Consider the following 23,661-nt stretch of genomic DNA (forward strand, 5'->3'; position numbering starts at 1 on the left):
ATTGATATATCAACATCTTAAAGAATCAGACAACCAAACTGACAATATTTATTTAACTTGCCATGACTGAAAATTTCATTTTATTATTATGAACACATACTTGTAACACAAGGTGAAAACAATCACTTGTAAAGATTAATTTTTAAGGGTTATAACTTCCAGCTCTGGGAGTTAATCATTAGTACTATTTAAATATCAATTTAGCTACATGAATTTTATTTTTAAAATTTACTACTATTAGCATTACTTTTGGCGACTCCACATAGCACAAGGGATCCTAGCTCTCTGACTATTCAAAGTGCAGAGTCCTAACCATTGGACTGCCAGGAAAATCTCCATAAATTTTATTATCAAGTATTACACAGGTACACAATGAGAGGGGGGCTTCCCAGGTGGCGCAAGTGGTAAAGAATCTGCCTGCCAAGGCAGGAGACACAAGAGATGCGGGTTCAATCCCTGGGTTGGAAAGATCCCCTGGAGAAGGAACTGGTAACCCACTCCAGTATTCTTGCCTAGAAAATTCCATGGACAGGGGAGCCTGGCCAGGTCCAGTCCATGGGGCTGCAAAGAGTCAGGCATGACTGAGCACATACACACCATGTACAATGAGCAACAAAATTTTGTGAAATCTCATGGCTCTCATTACAATACAATATAAGCAAAACCTCACTTGGATAAAGTGGGGGTTTCTCAGTCTTAGCAACACTGACATTTAGAGCCAAACAACTGCTTGTCCTGGGAGCCAGTCCTGTCTATGGAGGATGTACAACAGGCCATATGCTGCCAGCAGCAGCCCCTTTTCTGACCATCCCCTCAAGTCGAGAACACCTAAGCTAAGAAACATGAACCCAAATCATGACACAACCCTAATGAGGATGGAGAGGGGGCAGTACAGGAGACACGGAGAGAGCACCTGTCTTACGAAAAGAAATCCCACAACTTGGGGGTGACCATGTACCTGGTTTTAACAAAAACAATATAAGATTAAAAAACAATAAAACCTAAATTTCTCAGCACTCCCTGCAGCTCAGTGTGGTGCCAGTGGAACCTCCTGGATGCCACTGCTGGGTGGCACGGTGGGACTGCTGCTGCTGCCTCCCACTGTCTCTGACTCCGCTGCTAATGCAGCCCACGCTCAGCAGCCACTCTGACCCATCACAGGATGCTGAGGATGGAAAGTCTACGCCGGGCTGGGAGAAACTAACAGAGTTCCTGACAACTGTGGAACCACCACACACAATGTCACTTAACTTTCAAGATTCCTTTTACAGGACAAAAAGAAAGAACTCTTGTGTTTAAGGCAGCTCTACTTTTGTTTTGTGATATGCAAATGACCTTATTCTAAGTGATATAGGAAGTAATAGGCAATTTTACCTAAGTATTTTATAAATACATTATATCCTATTTGAAAAATCATCAAAAGCTTATGTTTACATATATATATATACATACATACACACACACACAGCCTTGAAGGAAACAAAATTCTTAAAAATTTTGGAGACTCAATTTAACTGTTTCACAATTAACATCCTCATTAAAAAGTCACAATTTTTATTTAAAAGTAAACATAAAACCAGTAATTTGCCATAAATCAGCACTGAATAATCAAACCATGAAAAAAAGCCAACAAATTTCTAAAAGCATTTGTCTGCAACTGTAATAAATGCTTTTTCATAAAAACTATGCAACACAAGTTATAAATTGTGCTGATTTCTCTCAAAAATTAGGGGAAAAAAACCCAGTAATTTTGAGATCTATTTAAATAGGACCACAACTTTTAAAAATGTATTATCTTTGATTTTCAAACAATATTCTGACTGGGAAAATGAACTGAGGCACTGAAATTAACAGAATCATCTATGCTACATAACTCAAGTGTCTATGTGCCCTTCATAACTGGTTGCAGTACTGAGCTGGTTGTTAAAAACTTCAAATTCAGTATAGAGTATTCATGTAAATCTCAGTATACAAATCAACTAAGGGTACATAATATTGAATATAAAAACTAAAATTTTACTACATTTTCTATAAAAAGATATCTACTTAATGTCACTTTTGTCCTTATATATGCCAGATTATTAAAATGCTGTTAAAATTAAAATGAATGCTAAAATGTACTCATGTACATTTAAGGTTATGTTAGATGGAAGACTGTGATGTAGAATTATTCTGTGTTATCTGGTAAATTCTTACGGCTATTGATTTATATACATATCATATGTAATTTTTCTAAAGTATCTCTATGTAAGGGCTGAGGGCAAGTTGGTAAAATGGGTAAGAGCCTGTGTTTAGGACAGTCTACTTACTAATCTCTCTCTCTCTGTTTCCTTATTTGTAAACTGGAAATAACAAAAGTATGCACACTTTTTAAAGTAATGCTCAAAATTCTCCAAGCCAGGCTTCAACGATATGTGAAACGTGAACTTCCAGATGTTCAAGATGGATTTAGAAAAGGCAGAGGAACCAGAGATCAAATTGCCAACATTCACTAGATCAGCGAAAAAGCAAGGGAGGTCCAGAAAAACATCTATTTCTGCATTATTGACTATGCCAAAGCCTTTGACTGTGTGGATCACAATAAACTGTGGAAAATTCTGAAAGAGATGGCAATACCAGACTACCTGACCTGCCTCTTGAGAAATCTGTATGCAGGTCAGGAAGCAACAGTTAGAACTGGACATGGAACAACAGACTGGTTCCAAATAGGAAAAGGAGTACGTGAAGGCTGTATATTGTCACTGTGCTTATTTAACTTATATGCAGAGTACATCATGAGAAATGCTGGGCTGGATGAAGCACAAGCTGGAATCTAAATTACTGGGAGAAATATCAATAACCTCAGATATGCAGATGACACCACCCTTATGGCAGAAAGTGAAGAAGAACTACAGAGCTTCTTGATGAAAAAGGAGAGTGAAAAAGTAGGCTTAAAGCTCAACATTCAGAAAACGAAGATCGTGGCATCCAGTCGCATCACTTCATGGCAAATAGATCAGGAAACAGTGACAGACTTTATATTTTCGGGGGCTCCAAAAACACTGCAGATGGTGACTGCAGCCATGAAATTAAAAGATGCTTGCTCCTCGGAAGAAAAGATATGACCAACCTAGACAGCATATTAAAGAGCAAAGACATTACTTTGCCAACAAAGGTCCATCTAGTCAAGGCTATAATTTTTCCAATAGTCATGTATGGATGTGAGAGTTGGACTATAAACAAAGCTGAGCACCAAAGAATTGATGCTTTTGAACTGTGGTGTTGGACAAGACTCTTGAGAGTCCCTTGGACTGCAAGGAGATCCAATCAGTCCACCCTAAAAGAAACCAGTCCTGAATATTCACTAGAAGGATTGAGGCTGAAGCTGAAACTCCAACACTTTGGCCACCTGACACGAAGAGCTGACTCATTTGAAAAGACCCTGATGCTGGGAGGGATTGAAGGCAGGAAGAGAATGGGACGACAGAGGACAAGATGGTTAGATGGCATCACTGACTCAATGGACACGCTGCTGCTGCTGCTGCTAAGTCGCTTCAGTCATGTCCAACTCTGTGCGACCCCATAGGCAGCCCACCAGGCTCCCCCGTCCCTGGGAGTCTCCAGGCAAGAACACCGGAGTGGGTTGCCATTTCCTTCTCCAATGTATGAAAGTGAAAGTGAAGTTGCTCAGTCGTGTCCAACTCTGTGCGACTCTGTGGACTGCAGCCCACCAGGCTCCTCCATCCAGGGGGATTTCCCGGGCAAGAGAACTGGAGAGGGTTGCCACTGCCTTCTCCGCAATGGATATGAGTTTGAGTAAACTCTGGGAGTTGGTGACAGACAGGGGAGCCTGGCGTGCTGCAGTCCACGGGGCTGCAAAGAGTCGGACATAACCAAGCAACTGAACTGAGCTGAACACTTTTTAATAATAAGGTTCTTAGGAGGACTGAAAGAGTTGATTCCCACTGAAGTGACTATAATAGTGTTTACTACTTGGTATAAAATATTAAACAGTCAGTTAATAGTGTACATTTGAATTTTTTTTTTTTTTTTTACCTCTTTCTCTTTTTTCTTTTTGTCGTCTTCTTTCTTTTTCTTACTTTCTGGCATGAGATCATCAAGCCAACTAAGCTCTCTCTTTGTGAAACACAGATCCATGAGTTTGCGAACAAAGACTAATGCAAGAACCTTTAAAAAAGTAAGTGAAAGAATATTCAGTAATATCTAAAAATATATAAATTACATCACCTGGAGAAAAAGTGTTTATGAAATCATAAATAAAAAAGCACTTCATATAGTTTATTTTAAAATTACTTTATACATCATCTTATTTCAAAGAAACCTAGTCACCTATTTATCTTTTTCAATTTTCTGCTCAAAATTTAAAGAAAATGATGTTTTTAGCCTTTTCCTATATAAGTCCCTTGAATTCTGTATAAAATTATAAAGCAGATTAAGCATAATGATTATCTTCACAAACAAGATTATTATTTTTTAGGATGACTTTACATTATATAAGTAGATATAATATTTAAAATCTCTTCAACAAGGCATTAGAGAACCCACTTTCCAGCATTAGGTTTTACTCTACAAATTATGTTTGTGGAAAAGACACAATATTCTTTAGTTTGCTTTTCTCTGCTGCTAAGAGCTTCCCCAGTGGCTCAGCTGGTGAAGAACCTGCCTGCCAATACAGGAGCCACAGGAGATGCAGGTTCGATCCCCGCGTTGGGAAGATCCCCTGAAGAAGGAAATGACAACTCACTCCAGTATTCTTGCACGGAAAATCCCACGGCAGAGGAGCCTGGTGGGCTAAAGGTTGAAGATGTTTTCAAATGTTCATTGGGAATTTGATTTTCTCTCTTTTTTTTTTACTTTTAAACAATTGTTATTTTATATTTGAGTAGAGTTGATTTACAATGTTGTATTATTTTCCAGTGTACAGCAAAGTGATTCAGTTATACATATACATGAATCTATTCTTTTTCGGATTCTTCTCCCATATAGAATACTGAGTTATTCCCTGTACTATACAATAGGACCTTGCTGTTTCTCTATTTTATATACAGTAATGTATATATGTTAATCCCAAACTCCTAGTTTATCCCTCCCCACCACCTTTCCCCTTTGGTAACAGTAAATTTGTTTTCTATGCTTGTGAGTCTGTTTCTGGTTTGTAAATAAGTTTCTTTGTATCTTTTTTTTTTTAATTTTTTTATTATTATTTTTTTAGATTCCACAAATTAAGTGATATCCTATGATATTTGACTCTCTCTGACTTACTTCACTTAGTATGATAATGTCTAGGTCCATCCATGTTTTTGCAAATGGCACTATTTTGTTCTTTTTATGGCTGAATAATATTCCATTGTATATACGCACCACATCTTCTTCTCCATTTCTCTGTCGATGGCCATTTAGGTTGTTTCCATGTCTTGGCTACTGTGAATAGCGCTGTTATGAACACAGGGGTGGCAGGCACCTTTCTAAAGCATTACAGCTTTTGTGTGGATCTATGCCCAGGAGCGGGGCTGCTGGCTCATACAGCAGCACTGGTTTGTAAGGCATCTCCATAGTGTCCTCCATAGCGGTTGCATCAGTTTACATTCCCATCAACACTGCAGGGAGGTGCACTTCTTGCCACACCCTCTCCAGCACTCTTTGAAGATGTATTTATTTTTGGCCGTGTGGGGTCTCTGTTGCTGTGCGTGGGTTTTCTCTAGTTGTGGTGCTTGGGCTTCTCGCTGTAGTGACTTCTCTTGTTGAGAGGCATGAGCTCCAGGGTGCGAGGGCTTCAGAAGTTGTGGCGCACGAGTTTCAGCTGTTCTGCAACATGCGGCATCTTCCCAGACCACGGATTGAACCCACGTGCCCTGCACTAGCAGGTAAATTTTTTTTAAACCACTAGACCACCAGGGAAGTCCGCCAGCATTTATTGTTTGTAGACTTCTTGATGAAGGCCATTCTAACCAGTGTGAGGCGGTACCTCGCTGTAGTTTTGATTTGCATGTCTCTAATAATTAGCTTCCCAGGTGGCGCAGTGGTAAGGAATCCATCTGCCACGTTCAATCCCTGGGTAGGGAAGATCTCTTGGAACAGGAAATGGCAACCCATTCCCGTATTCTTGCTGGAAAAACTCAATGGACAGAGGATCCTGCAAGCTATAGTCCACAGGGTCACAAAGAGGCGGACACAACTGAGGACCAACGCGATAACTAGTGATGTTAAGCATCTTTTCACGTGCTTTTTGGCCATCGGTGACATGTCTTCTTTGGAGAAATGTCTATTTAGATCTGGGTTGTTTGCTTCTTTGATATTGAGTTGCACAAACTGTTTGCGTACTCTGGAGGTTAACCCCTTGACAGTCACATCATTTCCTGATATTTTCTCCCATTCTGTGGGTTGTCTTTTTTGCTCTGTTTATGGTTTCCTTCACTGTTAAAAAGTCTGTAAGTTTGATTAGGTCTCATTTGTTTATTTGTTTTTATTTTTCATTACTCTAGGAAGTGGATCTAAATAGACATTGCTGCAATTTATGTCAAAGAGCATTCTGCCTAGTTTTCCATCTTCTGTTCTTACTGTTTCTTACCTTTTGCCTTTTTTTCCAGTTGATTTTCAACTGACTGCTGTTCATGAAATCCTAAAAATTCTGTGTAGTTTGGATAGAAACTCTCTGTTTTATATGTAACGAATATTTTCTCCCAGTTCACAATCTGATTTTACTAAGGACATACAAAACAAATATCATGTGGTCAAAAAATCATCTTTCTCTGTTAGATTCCCTACCTTCTTTGAAAAATTATCTTCAACCACTCAATTATATGAATAGTTTTCTAAATTTTTACTATAACTTGTTTTAAAATTTAAATCATGAATTGATTTACTATTTCTTTCGGAATATGATATTACATAGCAACTTTATTTGGGCTTCCCTTGTGGCTCAGCTGATAAAGAATCTACCTGCAATGTGGGGGACCTGGGTTTAATCCCTGGGTTGGGAAGATCCCCTGGAGAAGGGAAAGGCTACCCATTCCAGTATTCTGGCCTGGAGAATTCCATGGACTATACAGTCCATGGGGTCGCAGAGTTAGACATGACTGAGCAACTTTCACTCAATCACTCAGCAACTTTATATAGCTCCCAGTATGTAGTCTAATCTTTTATTATTTTTCCATTAAGTGAATTTACTGCCTTTAATGAAATATTCAGGTGGTCAATTCTCATATATTCTGATAAATTTCTGAAGTCATTGGTCCTGTTTTCAGATCTATTTGTCAATTCTTATGAGATTTCATACTGTGTTAGCCATGCTGACTTGATGGCAACTTGTAAATATTCAGTTATCAAAACACTATGGCATTAGCACAGAATCAAGACCTTCAACCCTCAACCCAACCAGGAATTCTAATGACCTTTGTTGTGTTATTCTCTGATATTTATTGCAACTATATTTTCCTTTAGTATATAATTTACATATCTAAAAATATCATATATAGAGTTTGATGCTGCTGAAAACTACACATACTCTTGTAACCCACACCCCAATAGGACACAGAGTATTTCCACCATCCATGTTGTGGCTCTGGCATCTATTTTTCTCTATGAACTTTAAAATTACCCAGTTCTCACTGATACCACCCTTCTGCCCCAAAGACACAAATATACATGCAAATAAAATTAGTAAACTATATACTTAGAAGTGATATTTTAATAATACTAATAAGTACCCAAAACAAAGACTATGGTGTATGTTTCTATCTGTTCAGGTCTTAATTTTATGTCCTGCAACATTGTTAAGGGTCGACTTGTGTCCCTCTGGAAAACATTTAAGTACCAGCCCCTAGTACCTCATAATGAGACTTTATTTAGAAACAGGGTTGCTGCAGCTGTAATTAATTAAGAAGAGGTCACGCTGGAGAGAAAGGGCTCCTTGTGCAGCACTCTGCTGCTGCTGCTAAGTCGCTTCAGTCGTGTCCGACTCTGTGCGACCCCATAGACGGCAGCCCACCAGGCTCCCCCGTCCCTGGGATTCTCCAGGCAAGAACACTGGAGTGGGTTGCCATTTCCTTCTCCAATGCATGAAAGTGAAAGGTGAAAGTGAAGTTGCTCAGTCGTGTCCGCCCCTCAGCGACCCCATGGACTGCAGCCCTCCAGGCTCCTCCACCCATGGGGTTTTCCAGGCGAGAGTGCTGGAGTGGGGGCCACTGCCTTCTGTGTGCAGCACTCTAGCGCTGCGCTAAAAGGGTCTCATGCTGACACAGCGACCACACAGCACACGCCGTCACAGAGACAGACCGGAGTTATATGCCTGCAGGCCAAGGGCACCAAAGGCTGTCTGCAGAGGCCAGGGAGGGGCAGAGCAGGAGTGCCCTGCAGACGTCGGGGCAGCAGGGCCCTGGCCATACCTCGTTTCTGACTTCTGGCCTCCAGAACTGTGACACAAATTTCTGCTGCGTTAAGCCAATGAGTCTGTGATACTTTACCAGCTCTAAGAAACGAATACAAATATTACTATACTTTTTTTCTCTTTAAATAAGTATCTCCTTTTCAATTTATTAACTATTTTATAGTTTTTGGTCACTATTATGAATAAAATTTTTTTCATTTCAATTTTTAGCATTATTACTAAGATAGAGCCTGTATACTGGTTATCATGTTTTCTTGTATCCAGCTACCTTAACAAAATTCTTACTAATTCTATTAAGAGTAAATATTTTAGTCTTTTTTGAGTCATTTGGGCTAATACATATACAAATAATGGTATCGTGTCATTATACCAATTATCATATTACTCTTATCTTATACCATAGTCAGAACTTGCAGTTCATACCATTAACACTAGTAAACAGTGGGCTTCTCCCTCTATGTCAGGGGTAGGCAAACCACAAGACCCTGGGATAAATCCATTCCATCACCTGTTTTGTATGGCTTATGAGCTAAGAATAGTTTTTACAGATGAGCATTTAGATCTAATCTGATGAGAGGAACAGTAACTTTTGACTAACTCTAATTAAGTGAGATATTGTTCCAAATGAAAAATTCCCTTCTTCTCATTGGCAGTCTTTCATTTTAAAAAAGCTGTACAACTGCGTTTTGAATTTTATCAGTAAAAACTGTGGAAATTTCTCTCCTGTTATGTAAGTGTCTATATAATAGTCTAGAGGCCTTCAAAGCTGACCCTTTACATAAAAAAGTTTATTGACTTCTACTCTAGATGCTCATATACTAGTATAGACTCATGTACTATTGTCTTAAAACCCCTCAAACCACAGCTGTGGTTATGCATTTTTTCTCTTTCTTAATCTTTTATATTTACTTATTATAAAGGAGTTATCCATTATTGATTTTTACAAATAAAAACTTCAGTTCAGTTCAGTTGCTCAGTCGTGTCCGACTCTTTGCAACCCCATGAATCGCAGCACACCAGGCCTCCCTGTCCATCACCATCTCCCGGAGTTCACTCAGACTCACATCCATCGAGTCAGTGATGCCATCCAGCCATCTCATCCTCTGTCGTCCCCTTCTCCTCTTGCCCCCAATCCCTCCCAGCATCAGAGTCTTTTCCAATGAGTCAGCTCTTCGCATGAGGTGGCCAAAGTACTGGAGTTTCAGCTTTAGCATCATTCTTTCCAAAGAAATCCCAGGGCTGATCTCCTTCAGAATGGACTGGCTGGATCTCCTTGCAGTCCAAGGGACTCTCAAGAGTCTTCTCCAACACCACAGTTCAAAAGCATCAATTCTTCAGCACTCAGCTTTCTTCACAGTCCAACTCTCACATCCATACATGACGGCTGGAAAAACCGTAGCCTTGACTAGATGGACCTTGGTTGGCAAAGTAATGTCTCTGCTTTTCAATATGCTATCTAGGTTGATCATAACTTTCCTTCCAAGGAGTAAGCGTCTTTTAATTTCATGGCTGCAGTCACCATCTGCAGTGATTTTGGAGCTCCCAAAAATAAAGCCTGACACTGTTTCCCCATTTATTTCCCATGAAGTGATGGGACCAGATGCCATGATCTTCGTTTTCTTAATGTTGAGCTTTAAGCCAATTTTTTCACTCTCTACTTTCACTTTCATCAGGAGGCTTTTTAGTTCCTCTTCATTTTCTGCCATAAGGATGGTGTCATCTACATATCTGAGGTTATTGATATTTCTCCTGGCAATCTTGATTCCAGCTTGTGCTTCTTCCAGCCCAGCGTTTCTCATGATGTACTCTGCATATAAGTTAAATAAGCAGGGTGACAATATACAGCTTTGACGTACTCCTTTTCCTATTTGGAACCAGTCTGTTGTTCCATGTCCAGTTCTAACTGTTGCTTCCTGACCTGCATACAGATTTCTCAAGAGGCAGGTCAGGTGGTCTGGTATTCCCATGTCTTTCAGAATTGTCCACAGTTTATTGTGATCCACACAGTCAAAGGCTTTGGCATAGTCAATAAAGCAGAAATAGATGTTTTCCTGGAACTCTCTTGCTTTAAAACTTAGTTGCATATAATTCTTCTTGAAAAATAAGGGCAATGAAAGGTGTACATTTTCCTACATGTATAACTTTAGCTCTGTCTCATAGATAAAAAAGTTATTCATTTCAATATCTCCTCAATGGGTTTTTTTTTTTTTTTTTTTGGAACTCAGTTTTCCACCCCGGGCTTATTTTAGAATTTAATCTCTAAATACTGAGTATGTCTTAGTGGCTTTTCAATATTCATTTGTAATTTAATTTATTTGCAATCAGGGAATATTACCTGTATAATTTTCAAAGATTTTCTTTGTGGCTACGTATATAAATCAACTTTTACATAATATCTGCAAAAGGATGAATAGTCTCTAGCTTTTAGGTCAGGCTAATATTTGTTTCATAAACATCCCAAACTCTGAAGTTGTTTAAAAATACAAAACAGTATTCTATACCCTAGGACTAAAAATAAAAACAAAATTAGAAAATGACAAGCAAAATTTAACTTTGAAAACGATGGGTTTCTTAGCCAGAAAGGCCTAATTCACGTTGCAAAACATCTGAGGTTCTTGAAATCCTTTTCTCAAAGTTAACTATAAATATTAATAAGACAACTGCTATCAACACACAAAGACGTTATTATTAATAGTAATAAAATCTGGAAAAAAGACTCACCATCATGGGGAAAACGACTGCAGCAGCAGAGGCTTTTATCACCCACAGGAGGACCAGGCAGGTGAGCTGGACGACTGTGAAGACGTGCACCTTCCAGAGAGGCACGTAACGCAGGTAAATCAGGTCGGGCTGGTGCTTGGCTGGCATGCCAAATAGCTTAATACGGTCAAAGAACTGGGTATCAAGTGGAAAACAAAAGAGGAGAAAGTTTTCAACAAAAATGGCATTTCTGCTACGTAGGAGAAGAAACTATATCTACTTTAGGGTAACTTCCCTGGTGCTAAGATGTCCTGATAACACAGGAGAGTGTTTCAGTTGACAACATCTTCATCCAGGAGAAAAAAAGCAAGGCAACCATTTGAACGAATGTGATTTCATGAATCAGAAATTCAAGTCAACATGTTTTAAATTGGGGAATTAAACTAGCTCCACAAATTTATCTATGAAAAAACGCACAACTCATTTAATCTTTTTGACTTCTTTTTCTAATATGTAAAATAAGAGAGTAACAATCTCCTAAAGTTCTTTCTAGATCTAACATGACCAATTTCTATGAAAATAACCTGAGGTAACAATCACCAATTTTTCACCAAATGAAACAGAAACCATGAGCTGTTTCCTAGGTCTCTTTGAGCTTTAATTTCCTCATTTATAAACTGGGAATAAGAGCAGCCCTACACACCTCACAAAATTGTTGCAAAACAATAAAGTGAGTTAATGAGACCGTCTCTTGACCACAGGAAGGCAGAGCCTGGACTGTGTGAGAACGCAAGGCTGCTGCGTCTGAGACGCCCGGTGCCCCGGAGCTGGGACCACACGCCGTCTGTGGCCGGGAGTGGTGCCAGCCCCACCCGAGCAGCTGCACGTCCTACATGATGACTGCATCCACACAAATCCTCGCGCGCGCTATCGGCCTGCCCAAGAAGGGCTACAAATGAGACAACACAGAGCAGTGAAATCACTGGATTCTAGCCTGTGCTCCACTGCTCGCTTAAACATCTTCAGTGAGTCTATTTCTGCGTCACAATTTACAAAATTAGCATTTCTTCCTTTCCTGCTTCCCAAGGTTGTTTTGAGGCTAACAAAAAATAGCTTAGTACTAGGCTCTATGAACTGTACTGCCCCATACAAACGGCAGGTGTTGCCATGGTTATAGAAAACTAATACCTACATTTCTTTTTCAGCAACTGAAACTGCTGTTCCACATGCCAGAGATACCCTTTTCCCCCATTCCAATCCTTTTAATCCTCCCTCTTACTAAATTAGCCTTCATTGATAGTTACTTTTTATACCTGTGGTGGATTCATTTTTGATATTTGTCAAAACTAATACAATTATGTAAAGTTTAAAAATAAAATAAAATTTAAAAAAACAAACAAAAAATATGTAAGGACATAGGTCATGATTTCACTTTCAGGGGAAAAAAATGTACAATAATAATTATTTAGAAAATGTGGACTTGAAGTCAATAGTTAATCTGCCCCCAAAATATCAGAGCTGAGAATACATCACTACAATCACAAAAACAATCTTTGAAAATGTAAAATGTTTACATTTTTCTACAAAATCATTAAATGCTTACGACTTGCCTGGATTCCTTTTAATGAGGAAACTCCCATATAAAGGAAAACACCATACAGAACAGGCATTGGAATGAACTGGAAGTAAAATGATCACAATTAGAAATCATGCAACTAAAGCAATTTCACATAAAAGATACATAAAAACACTGTGAGTTCCTATGAGATAGATTTAAAAGATCTTTCAGTGATGACAGGGAGTTCCCCGACGGCTCACTGGTAAAGAATCTGCCTGCACTGCAGGAGACACAGGAGATGCGTGTTCAATCCCTGGTCAGGAAGATCCCCTGGAGGAGGCAACGGCAACCCACTCCTGTCTTCTTGCCTGGAGAGTCCCACAGAAAGAGGAGCCTGCAGGACTACAGTCCATGAGGTCACAAAGAGTCGGACATGACTGAGCTTCACACTCAGTGATGCCACTTGTGGTAATGGTGATCACACGCACTTCAGTCATGACACTGAACTTTTCTATAAACAAGAAAAGCACTAGTATACAATAACCTTGAAGAACCGTCTTCTAAGGCTCTCTTCTGCTGATGCGAAGTCGCTTCAGTCGTGTCTGACCCTGTGCAACCCCATAGACGGCAGCCCACCAGGCTCCCCCGTCCCTGGGATTCTCCAGGCAAGAACACGGGAGCGGGTTGCCATTTCCTTCTCCAATGCATGCAAGTGAAAAGGCAAAGTGAAGTCGCTCAGTTGTGTCCTACTCTTAGCGACCCCATGGACTGCAGCCCACCAGACTCCTCCGTCCATGGGATTTTCCAGGCAAGAGTATTGGAGTGGGGTGCCATTGCCTTCTGCTTATATGCAATTAATACTTTGAAATGTTTGAAACTACTTTAAGAAAAAAACCATGTAAAGGGCAACCTTGGTCAGTAGGGGGCAGCGTCCACACAAGACGACACCGCACGCTTCTCCTCGTCTCTTGCTGTTGTAACAAGACACTCACCACCATGAAGAAACTGCCCATCTGTCTATCTGTTTCACCAACCAGACTGCCAAATTCTTCAAAGTAGACACTGTCCTATTTGTTATTGTTTCCTCAGTAACTAACAGTACAGAAAGTACTCAACAAATATTTGGCCAATTAGCTGGCTCCACAAAAGAAGGCCAAAGAATTCTAGTACTAACAACATTTTTAGTTAATTCGTTAACACACATGCATACAATGCTCCACATTTGTACTGTCATTTATAGTTTACAAACAAAAAAAACAATAGAGTTGAGCTCTTTCATGATGAACAAAAAATACCAGATTATATACTTAGCTAGGTTTGCTATCACTGTTTTTTTGTTAAATTACCAAATTCCGTAGAATATGCATAGTAAACCTCAGATGTGACTAAAAGATATGAGTGTTACTACTTATATCTCATTTGGTTCATCAGAAGAATGTACTAATTCAATTAATAGCAGTATCTTTTTTACATTTCAGTTAAATTACTGTTTCATCCACCTTTCAATATTACTTCCTCTAATATGCTTATAAAATTCTCTAGGTATATTCTTCTTTTAGATAGTAACTAAGCCACAGATGAACTTCTTCCAAATCTCTAGTCTTTAATACTACCCTTTCACATTATTTTTCAAAAGGATACAATCTAACCCTGATGCCTACCATGGCAACCACCATTCCAAAATATTATTTTCCAAGTAAACTCTAGGAAATGAAACTATTTTAGATATTTTAATGTTTCATTTTCATACCACCAAGTATACATTTTATGACAAAAAAAGATTTTTAGAACATTGTAACAAAGACATTTTACCTTTAGTACTGAAGTCATGAACACAGACAGGCCCATTAGAATAAAAATCATTAGCCCTGTCACCCGCTGTTCACGAATGCCCAAAAACTTGGGCTGCTCCCCAGGAGCAGAGCATTCAGATTCCACTTTCAGGCTGTTGACATGACTTATGGACAACACGGTTGCAGCCACAAACCATGGAAGTCCCATAACAGAGCACACTCCCAGCATGACGCCGACCACGAGCAGGTCAAGGTGGTAGCCAGCTCCTTTCTGAAAAGGGAAACCAGCATGAATATTTGTCAGCACATACTGTTCTTTCAGGTTCAAATTCTGCACTACTCATAAAGAGAGAAGAAACTAATGTTCACCACCTCCAACTCAAAGAAACAAATCTTGGGACACATTCTGAAAATTACCTTCAACTTGTGCTCCTTTCTGTTGATGATGACCGCTGTAATCTGCTGATCCATGAAGATGAGAATGGTGCAAAGCAGAGCTGGAATGGCAGCTATTAATAAGGTCCACCAAGGGTTCTCTCCCAGTGGGCTTATGATCCAGCCCCTATTTTTATCAGTAGGCTGTTAAAACATCGAAAAATTCAAAGGAAGAAAGAAAAGTTTTCTTCTAACAGCACAGACTGTGTCTACCCTCAAGAAATGCCAAGGGGTTGGAAAGAACTGGACGCTGGGCTCTGTCGTGAATTATCTGCAGAGACACTAGTGGGGATTTTCTTGTCCCCGAGGCAGGTCCCTGCGCACGTGACTGAGCCACTCTCTCCATCTGGAGGTAGAATTTACGTTCTCCCCTTGGACCCGGGAACAAGGCCATGGTGACCCTGTGATCCTGCGTCTTGACCTGGAAAGACCTTGCTGCTGCTTTTCTAGCCTCCTGGAGCCCCGGGGTTAAGCTCTTGAGTAAGCCTGGATGAGCTTTCTTGAGGATGAGACACAGGATGATGAGACAGGGGTAGGAGGCAGCTACCAGTCCCTTCATTCAGCCCTCTGTGCTGAGCTCCCAGACATGCCCCCACTGAGGCAGTAAAGATAGCAGACACCCAAAGATCCCACACCAGGAGACCAGATCACCCCACCTCAGCCTAGGGCCAATGCCACAGATTTAGGAACAAAAAGAACTGTTGTTTAAGGATATGATGTTTTAGGAGATTTGTTATGCAGAAATAGGTAAGTGAAGCAGAGTTTCATTTCAACACACGCCTATCCACTCCATATAAAGTGAAATCAGACCATCTACTAGGTCAACTCTTAAAACTATTAATAAAACTGCCTTGAAGATCCTACAGACCAGTCACCATGACAGCGTCAGGACTCAGTCTGCACTGGGCCTCAGGCCACTGTTCTTCCAAAGCAGGGACTGACAAAAACCTGACACTTTATCAGATACTAATATATTTCAATGCTGTAACATAAAATCCGCTTTATAATGAAACATTTTTAAAGCTGTAAAGAATCTAGCATTCTTGGAGGGTATTGGATATGCTGAAATTTAAGCATATTTCTATTACTTAGCCTTTATATTAATGCAATTTTTTTCTACAAGAAAACATTTGTCAATATAAAGGGGAAATTAACCATTTTCAAATTCATATATTATCATTTCCCCACACTGATACACATGATAATGCTTCCCATTCAATACTGCACATGGATAAAAATGTTTTATCTATATAATGCATATATTCTTAACTGTTAATTTCCCCAAGTGTATTTAATAACCCTTGAAATCAGTTTTATACTTCAAAGCTAGATAAATGAGTAACAAAGATATATTTGGAACCGGAATAAGGAGATGGGACCAGGATTACAGGAAATTACATTAATATAATTCACAGTTTTGTCAATTTGTAAAACTTGGTAAACACAGAATGACTTAGATATAGTCATATCTAATGACCTAAAAGTTTTAGTGGCTCAATATCTATGCTTTTAAACAAAGGTCTCCAAACTTTTTAATTTCTAAACTCTTAGCAGCAAAAAGACATTTATTTACCCAAGTGATTCTATATTTACTTATGCATTACATTACTAACAATTATCTTTATAGTGAAATTTGTATCATAAATATTGAGGATCATTTTCCACGATGTATTCTATTTTGGAGGACACAGGTTTTAAAAATGATTCTATTTTTTAACCCCAGTGAGAGAGAAAACAGACTAAATTTATCTTCATTATATTCTTTATTTCTAATCCCCTTTAAATTTTCTGCTTCTCAAAGAAGTCATATAATTTGTTAAATGTAAATATAGGCAATGACACAAATCCTTGACTATTAAAAATTTTCATAAACTATTCAAAACCTACCATCTCCAACTTAGAAGGGAAAATAATTATCAAATGTTGCATTATGCAGGCTTTGGGGTCGGCAAAGGGTCAGATATGACTGAGTGACTGAACAACAACAACAACACAAAAGATCTGTAGTTCCAATGAAACCAAAGAGTTCATGGTTCCTCAGACTAAGCATCATTTTTCTTGTGGGAAAAAAATTCTTTCTTGATTCTGCTGAAAAATGTTACAAGACACTTTCCAATTACTGTTAGATGTATCAATCACTCTTCTAGAAATTTTAATTAGGATCCCCTTGCTACTCTTATAAATCAAGTTTGAGTTACTTCTTCACAAAGGAATAAAGACTGTTTCTTTCACCTGGAGAGTGTATCATGAACTCCAGCTATGAGAGCAGGGTCAAAAATTTTAGATGACTCTGATCTCCTCACTATGAGTATTTCCACTCACTCTCTGTGATGGACTCGATTTGATACCTTCTTGCTTATTTCCTAAATATGTTTCCTTGTCTCTGTTCATCTTGTCATTGTTTATATATGTGCAATGTATATATAAGCTTTCCTTTCAAAGCATCAGCTCTTCACAGAGAATGTGCATATTTTAAAAATAACTACCTAGGAGGCAGTATCTTAAAGCAGTTCAGTATTTCCCAGTAACAAATAGCCAAGTGTTTTAATCCTTACCTCGAATTTTTCAGGAACATGAAGTTTAGGAGATGGAACTCCTACAAGGTAGTCAATTACAACCATTATTACTATGGTGAGAAATACAGCAAAGTCACTGATTGTCGATCGCACCTATGTTAAACGGGTTATGTTAGTATAGACACAGAAATACTGTCCTTTCTAAATAATTCATATCTTATACAGATTAAATATGCCACTAGAAAGTGTGAATGAGTTTTTTAATTAGTGATGATGCATCTGTGAAACACATTTATAACTAATATTTTCTACAAAAGTTAAGAAATGCATTTCACAACTACCTATCATGTCCCTTGATGCCACTGTCTTTCTATTGTTAGCTCAGATAGGGAATACACACCTTTAAAATCTTGTTCGAATATAATTGCTTTACAATGTTGTGTTAGTTTCTGCTGTACAATGAAGTGAAGTCACTTCATGCATACACATGCTCCCCCTCCCTCCTGCACCTCCCTCGCACCCAGCCCCTCTAGGTCCTCACAGGCACTGAGCTGAGCTCCGGTGGTATACTGTAGCTTCTCACTGGCTTCCTGCCTCCCACCCATTCTCACTGGCTTCCTGCCTTGCACCCAGCCCCTCTAGGTCGTCACAGGCACTGAGCTGAGCTCCTGTGGTATACTGTAGCTTCTCACTGGCTTCCTCCCTCCCACCCAGCCCTCTAGGTCCTCACAGGGCACTGAGCTGAGCTCCGGTGGTATACTGTAGCTTCTCACTGGCTTCCTGCCTTGCACCCAGCCCCTCTAGGTCCTCACAGGCACTGAGCTGAGCTCCCGTGGTATACAGTAGCTTCTCACTGGCTTCCTCCCTCCCACCCAGCCCCCTAGGTCCTCACAGGCACTGAGCTGAGCTTCGGTGGTATACAGTAGCTTCTCACTGGCTTCGTCCCTCCCACCCAGCCCTCTAGGTCCTCACAGGGCACTGAGCTGAGCTCCGGTGGTATACCGTAGCTTCTCATTGGCTTTCTGTTTTGCATATGGCGGCGTGTGCATCACTGCTGCTCTCCACTCGTCCCACCCTCCTCCTCCGCCCTCCGTCCACCTGTCTGTCTGCTACACTTTTCACTGTGAATAATTTGCTTACAGCTACTTGACATAAAATTACTAACCTCAAACAATATCTTATTGTTTTGAAACAAATCAAGGAAATGAAAACTAAAAACGTGAGAATTACAAGAACGCCAAAATCAAACCCCAATTACCTTGGTAGGAAAATAGCGCTTGGTCTTAAATTGCTTGAGGAATGAAGACAGAAAAAACGTTGTGAAAAATAAGATGACGGACCAAAAGAGCACATCTGGAATATAAGGTCCATGGAGACTACAAGCTGATCCTACAAATGTACCGTGGTAGATTTTACATTCCTGAAAAAAGGGGGTGAAGAACAGAAAAGGAAGGGATAAAGGGGATTCTCAGATATCCAATAAATTAACGAGGAACTTCTCTGACTGTAAGATGCTACTTATCAAAAGACACGCCATTATTTTGTTTCACTTAGAAAAACACGCCATCAAGTCAACATTAAAACACAATCAATTTTAAAACACATCTTGAGTTCAGAGAGGTAACGATTTGACAAATCTGTGCCTCTTAGAAATCATTGAAATAAAACAATGTATTTTGTCAAGTTACTATGTCACACACTCCCTTCTTTCAACTCTTTATTTCCTTTAGTGAGAGGTTTACATATTGAGTATTAATTCCCAAATATTTTGTTTGCATCCTTGGTAGCAATTTTACTATCTTTCCATTACTTTTGAACAAGTTGCTTAAAATAAAATCAAAAGTCAGAAAATTACTACTCTGCCTTTACAATGCTGAATAAGAGATGGCTATAATACTAAATTCAACTCAACAGTAAAAACTGTGTTTGGCTTTTTTGACTTTTTTCTGACTTTTCTAAAGGTGAGATTAAAGCAGTAAAGTGAACCACCGAAATAGTTCCATTAATAAAATCAACAATATAATCAATAATATAGCACAATTATGGAAATATATTGACTTGATTTTCCTTTTGAGGGAAAAGAATAACTGAAAGACAAGCAGAGATTAATGAAAACAACTGAAGTCCTTTTCTCTTTACTTATATTCTAATGAGATTCATTTTCAAAACATAACAGATCAGGTTTACTGAAAGAAAAATAGCCAAAGGAGAATCCATTATTCTCAATTTCTATGTGCTAACATTAGTAATCTACAGTTTACAACATGGATCATAGAAATAAAAGCTACAGCTATACAAAGAAACTTAACATGGCCCTATTAGGTATCCAAAAAAACACACTGAACAGACCATATAAGTTATCTGAAATATTAGGACATCCTATTCAACATGAAATGAGTTTTTTTGTTTTTATTTTTTTTAACAAATCACTTTCATTTGAACACCTGAAGGAAATGGCAACCCACTCCAGTGTTCTTGCCTGGAGAATCCCAGGGACGGGGGAGCATGGTGGGCTGCCGTCTATGGGGTCGCACAGAGTCGGACATGACTGATGTGACTTAGCAGCAACAGCAGCAGCATTAACTCTCTTTCAGAACAAAAATTACCTTTTCAATATACAATAGTTCAGCATTATTCTAAGCTGATGACTTACTGACACAGTGCTTTGTGTCCACACTGTCCCCAGAACCATCTGTGTTGATAAGATGTCATAAATCTATACTGCCCATACAACTGGCCAGCAGTCAGTCACATGACAGGACTGGGCACTTGGAGCACGTCTAGTGCAGCCAAGAAACTCAACTTTTACTTTTATTTAATGTACACTTAAATATAGACACATGTGACTGCGCTGCACGGCGCAGATGTAAATGATCGGTGGGACAACACTGCAAATGAAATCCCTCCAACTACATATTCAGGAGCTAACTATCACCCTAAGAGAGAAAGGAATGACCTACAATTGCTTACATGATATAAAAAGCACCAGAGTAGCTCAGGGGATGGTGGGTTTTCACTGATACTGCTAGCGTCACTGGACACCTTTATTTCTAAATCCCAATCTGGGAAGTGACCAAAACAGCTACTCTAGAGCTAGGACAATATTTCCCAACAAAATACAAAAATATGTGTGTAACAGTCTTCAGTACCCAGCAGGTGCTCGTTATACATTTCTACCCTTTTCTTCCTTTTCTTTCTGCCAGTGCTCAAGTCAAACTAGTTTCTTCAAGGTAAACAGGTTCAGTCTGAGCATCCCTGATCTGAATAGGCAGGTCCCAGAGAGATAGCCTGAACAACAGAAGCAGGACAAGTGAGAGCTGCTGAACTGTTAACTTCAGGACCTGCAACCATAGGCCAATGAGCATATGAATCCAAGAGGAACTAGAAACCCGAAAGCATATTCACATCTTTCCAATAATTAATATCTTGGAGGGCTTCCCTGGTGCTCCAGATGTTAAAGAATCTGCCTGCAACAGAGAAGACCCAGGTTCAATACACTTTCACTTCTTTTTTTCAGTATCCTGGAAGCCAAATATAGTCCATCTTGATCTCTCTTCCCTTGATCTCAGTTTCACTTTTTTTCAGCTTCTACACTTCAGGACATGATTTTAAAAAATGTGGTAATTCCTATTTGGTCAACACAAAACTATATTCTAAAAACAATATCCACCAATCAAGAAGAAAACATAGGTTTACTCAGAAAGGGGCTTCCCATGTAGCTCAGCTGGTAAAGAATCACCTGCAATGCAAGAGACCTCAGTTCAATTCCTGGGCCGAGAAAATCCACTGGAGAACAGATAGGCTACCCACTCCAGTATTCTTGGGCTTCCCTGGTGGCTCCGCTGGTAAAAAGAATCCGCCTGCAATGCGGGAGACCTGGGTTGGATCCCTGGGTTGGGAAGATCCCCTGGAGAAGGGAAAGGCTACCCACTCCAGTATTCTGGCCTGTATAGTCCACGGGGTCGCAAAGAGTCGGACACAACTGAGCGACTTTCACTTCATTCTACTCAGAAAAAGCTCAAGAACGAGGTGAATTGCTTGCGCCAGCCTTCGCTTCATTTATACTCACAGACACAGTGAGGTTCCCCCAGGGAATGCCACGGGCTGTCACATTCTTTTTCTCCCACATCTTCAGCGTTTCATTGCCAGGGTTAGAAGGCTCAACACACACACATCTGAGAAATCAGAAGTGGATACAGTTTTAAGGATTCTGAACTTCATGTTTATACTGTATTAAATCAGTCACACAGTGGAGTAGTTTTTAACTTCCTTATTCCATGTTATAATGCATGGGGAAAAAACTGAAAACATTTCAGAAACAATGGAACGGAATGAAGTTTGGTTTACATAAATAAAACAAAGAAAATGCTTACTTAATGGAACTAGTTGGACACATCCCTTGGGACAGAACTATTTTCTTTAAAAATCTGGGAAGACACCACATTGAACATGGTCAGCCTCCAGTGAATCTCATCACTTAACCCCATGCAGCTGCTGCCACCCCAGTGCCCACACACACAACAGGCACTGGGGACCAGTACAACTTCTACTCTTGTTAATCTCACGAATTCTAGCAATTCCTTTATTCATCTTAAGAGTCACCCTTAAAGTTATGGGTAAAACATCATTTTTCAGGGCAGGACTAGGAGAGTCAAACTAATCAGAATTCAGTTCATACCCAGAACTATCTGACCTGCCTGAAAAAGCTAGAAACACACACATGAAAAAACAAATCTCTGAATGTTGATTTAAAAAATGAAAAGAACAAACAAAAATATTCTCAACTGGACCATGAGCTGTTTGAGAAAAGGTGGGAGGCTGGACTTTGGATTCACGGAGGCTCTGTCATTTACTAGCTCTTTGACCCAAGTCAAGTTTTAACCTCAAAGAGCCTCAGTTTCTTCATACACAAAAGGGGCTATGACATGAATGACTCACAAAGACATAATGACTAACACTGATACGAATATTAAGCAACACTCAACACAGTGTCTGCCACAAAATGTCAGCTGAACAAAGGACTTGCACACACAGAAACAATGCTCTAACCGCTGTCACGAGCTATGAAAATCATGCTCACGCTTCTTAAAGATCAGAGTAACAGGGAAAGAGAGAAGACAAAAACTTACGTTAAAAAAAAATAGTTTGAGAACAAAGATGACACAAAATAGACCTGGTATCAAACTGTCGCTAATATTTTCAAACAGGTCAATATCTTACAGGAAGTTGCAGACTTCTCCGTCCTCTGTCCATCAAAGCCGAGAGTGTGGAGGACAGAGAGGGAGGAGAAGTGTGACGCGGGAGCATGGGCCGGGGGCAGGAGGAGGAAGGGTTTTGGTCACCACCTTCCTCCGTGAAAGTTCACCAAATGCAGGCTCAAGCTCACATGAACTGTATGCAGGACAGCAAATACAGGCATCCACCTCAGAACGTGTTGCTTTAATAACCTTCGTGACGTTTAAGTGTCTGCCAACCCTAATTACTTCTCAAATCCCATTTTTTGAGTCTTAAAATATTTTCATTTCATGCTTTATCACAAAGAAAATAATCCACTAAACAGCATACAACAGTATACTGAAATTATATTTTAAAATAACATCCACAAAAATTAATGAAAACGCACAACATGAACAGTATTTAAATATACGGTGGGCAGTTGCCAAACAACTGAACTTAAATTGGCCGATCCAATTTAAACATGAAACCAAAAATATATACACCTGGACCAACTGTTTCATGGAATAACAGTGACTGAATTTGTTCAGTCACATTTATGTCCACTGAGTATTTTGGTAAGATCTCACCTGAAACAAACAAGTCAACCTCCATATTGTCAGTTGGGTAGTTATAGCTTGATATACAGTGAGCATCACGTTGCAAAAAAAAAAAAAAAAAAAAATCTGTTTTCTTTTGCTCTGAAACGTCTGCAAAAATACATTTTAATATTAGGGGAAATAGAAACACTTACGAGTAGCTGGTCAGTTCCTCTAAATTGTTGTGCATATTAAATGCATATGTTTCTCCTAAATGGAAGAGCTTCTCCAAAGCCTCGTAGATGAATATGATGCAGATGAGAGCTGCAAAAGCCTCCTCGGTGAACCGAGTGATGTAACACACCAGGCTGCTTGCATCTGTTGCAACCAAAACAATGCACAAGAAAGAAGTCCACAGACCGATACTGGTTCTCAGAGACAGATAGGAAAGGTGGTAATCTCTGTTTGGGAAGAAAAATAAATGTGGACACAATCAACATATACATGCCAAACAGTACTG

The 23,661-nt window shown here is 39.5% G+C and overlaps 1 protein-coding gene across 6 annotated transcripts in view; it reads right to left on the reverse strand.

Moving 5' to 3' along the window:
* SLC4A7 (solute carrier family 4 member 7) overlaps nt 1-23,661 on the reverse strand; it is a 119,253-nt gene that overhangs the window by 9,897 nt on the left and 85,695 nt on the right. For all 6 annotated transcript variants that reach the window (XM_055557982.1, XM_055557983.1, XM_055557984.1 and 3 more), the window contains 9 exons: nt 23,357-23,602; nt 21,458-21,563; nt 18,647-18,808; nt 17,428-17,541; nt 14,855-15,016; nt 14,457-14,708; nt 12,697-12,765; nt 11,108-11,281; nt 4,036-4,167 (listed from right to left, as the gene is read on the reverse strand). In XM_055557982.1, the coding sequence (XP_055413957.1) occupies nt 4,036-4,167; nt 11,108-11,281; nt 12,697-12,765; nt 14,457-14,708; nt 14,855-15,016; nt 17,428-17,541; nt 18,647-18,808; nt 21,458-21,563; nt 23,357-23,602 (1,417 nt within the window). The remainder of the gene's footprint in view (nt 1-4,035; nt 4,168-11,107; nt 11,282-12,696; nt 12,766-14,456; nt 14,709-14,854; nt 15,017-17,427; nt 17,542-18,646; nt 18,809-21,457; nt 21,564-23,356; nt 23,603-23,661) is intronic.

This window comes from Bubalus kerabau, chromosome 20 (genome assembly GCF_029407905.1).
Source record: "Bubalus kerabau isolate K-KA32 ecotype Philippines breed swamp buffalo chromosome 20, PCC_UOA_SB_1v2, whole genome shotgun sequence".
NCBI classification, from domain to species: Eukaryota; Metazoa; Chordata; class Mammalia; order Artiodactyla; family Bovidae; genus Bubalus; species Bubalus kerabau.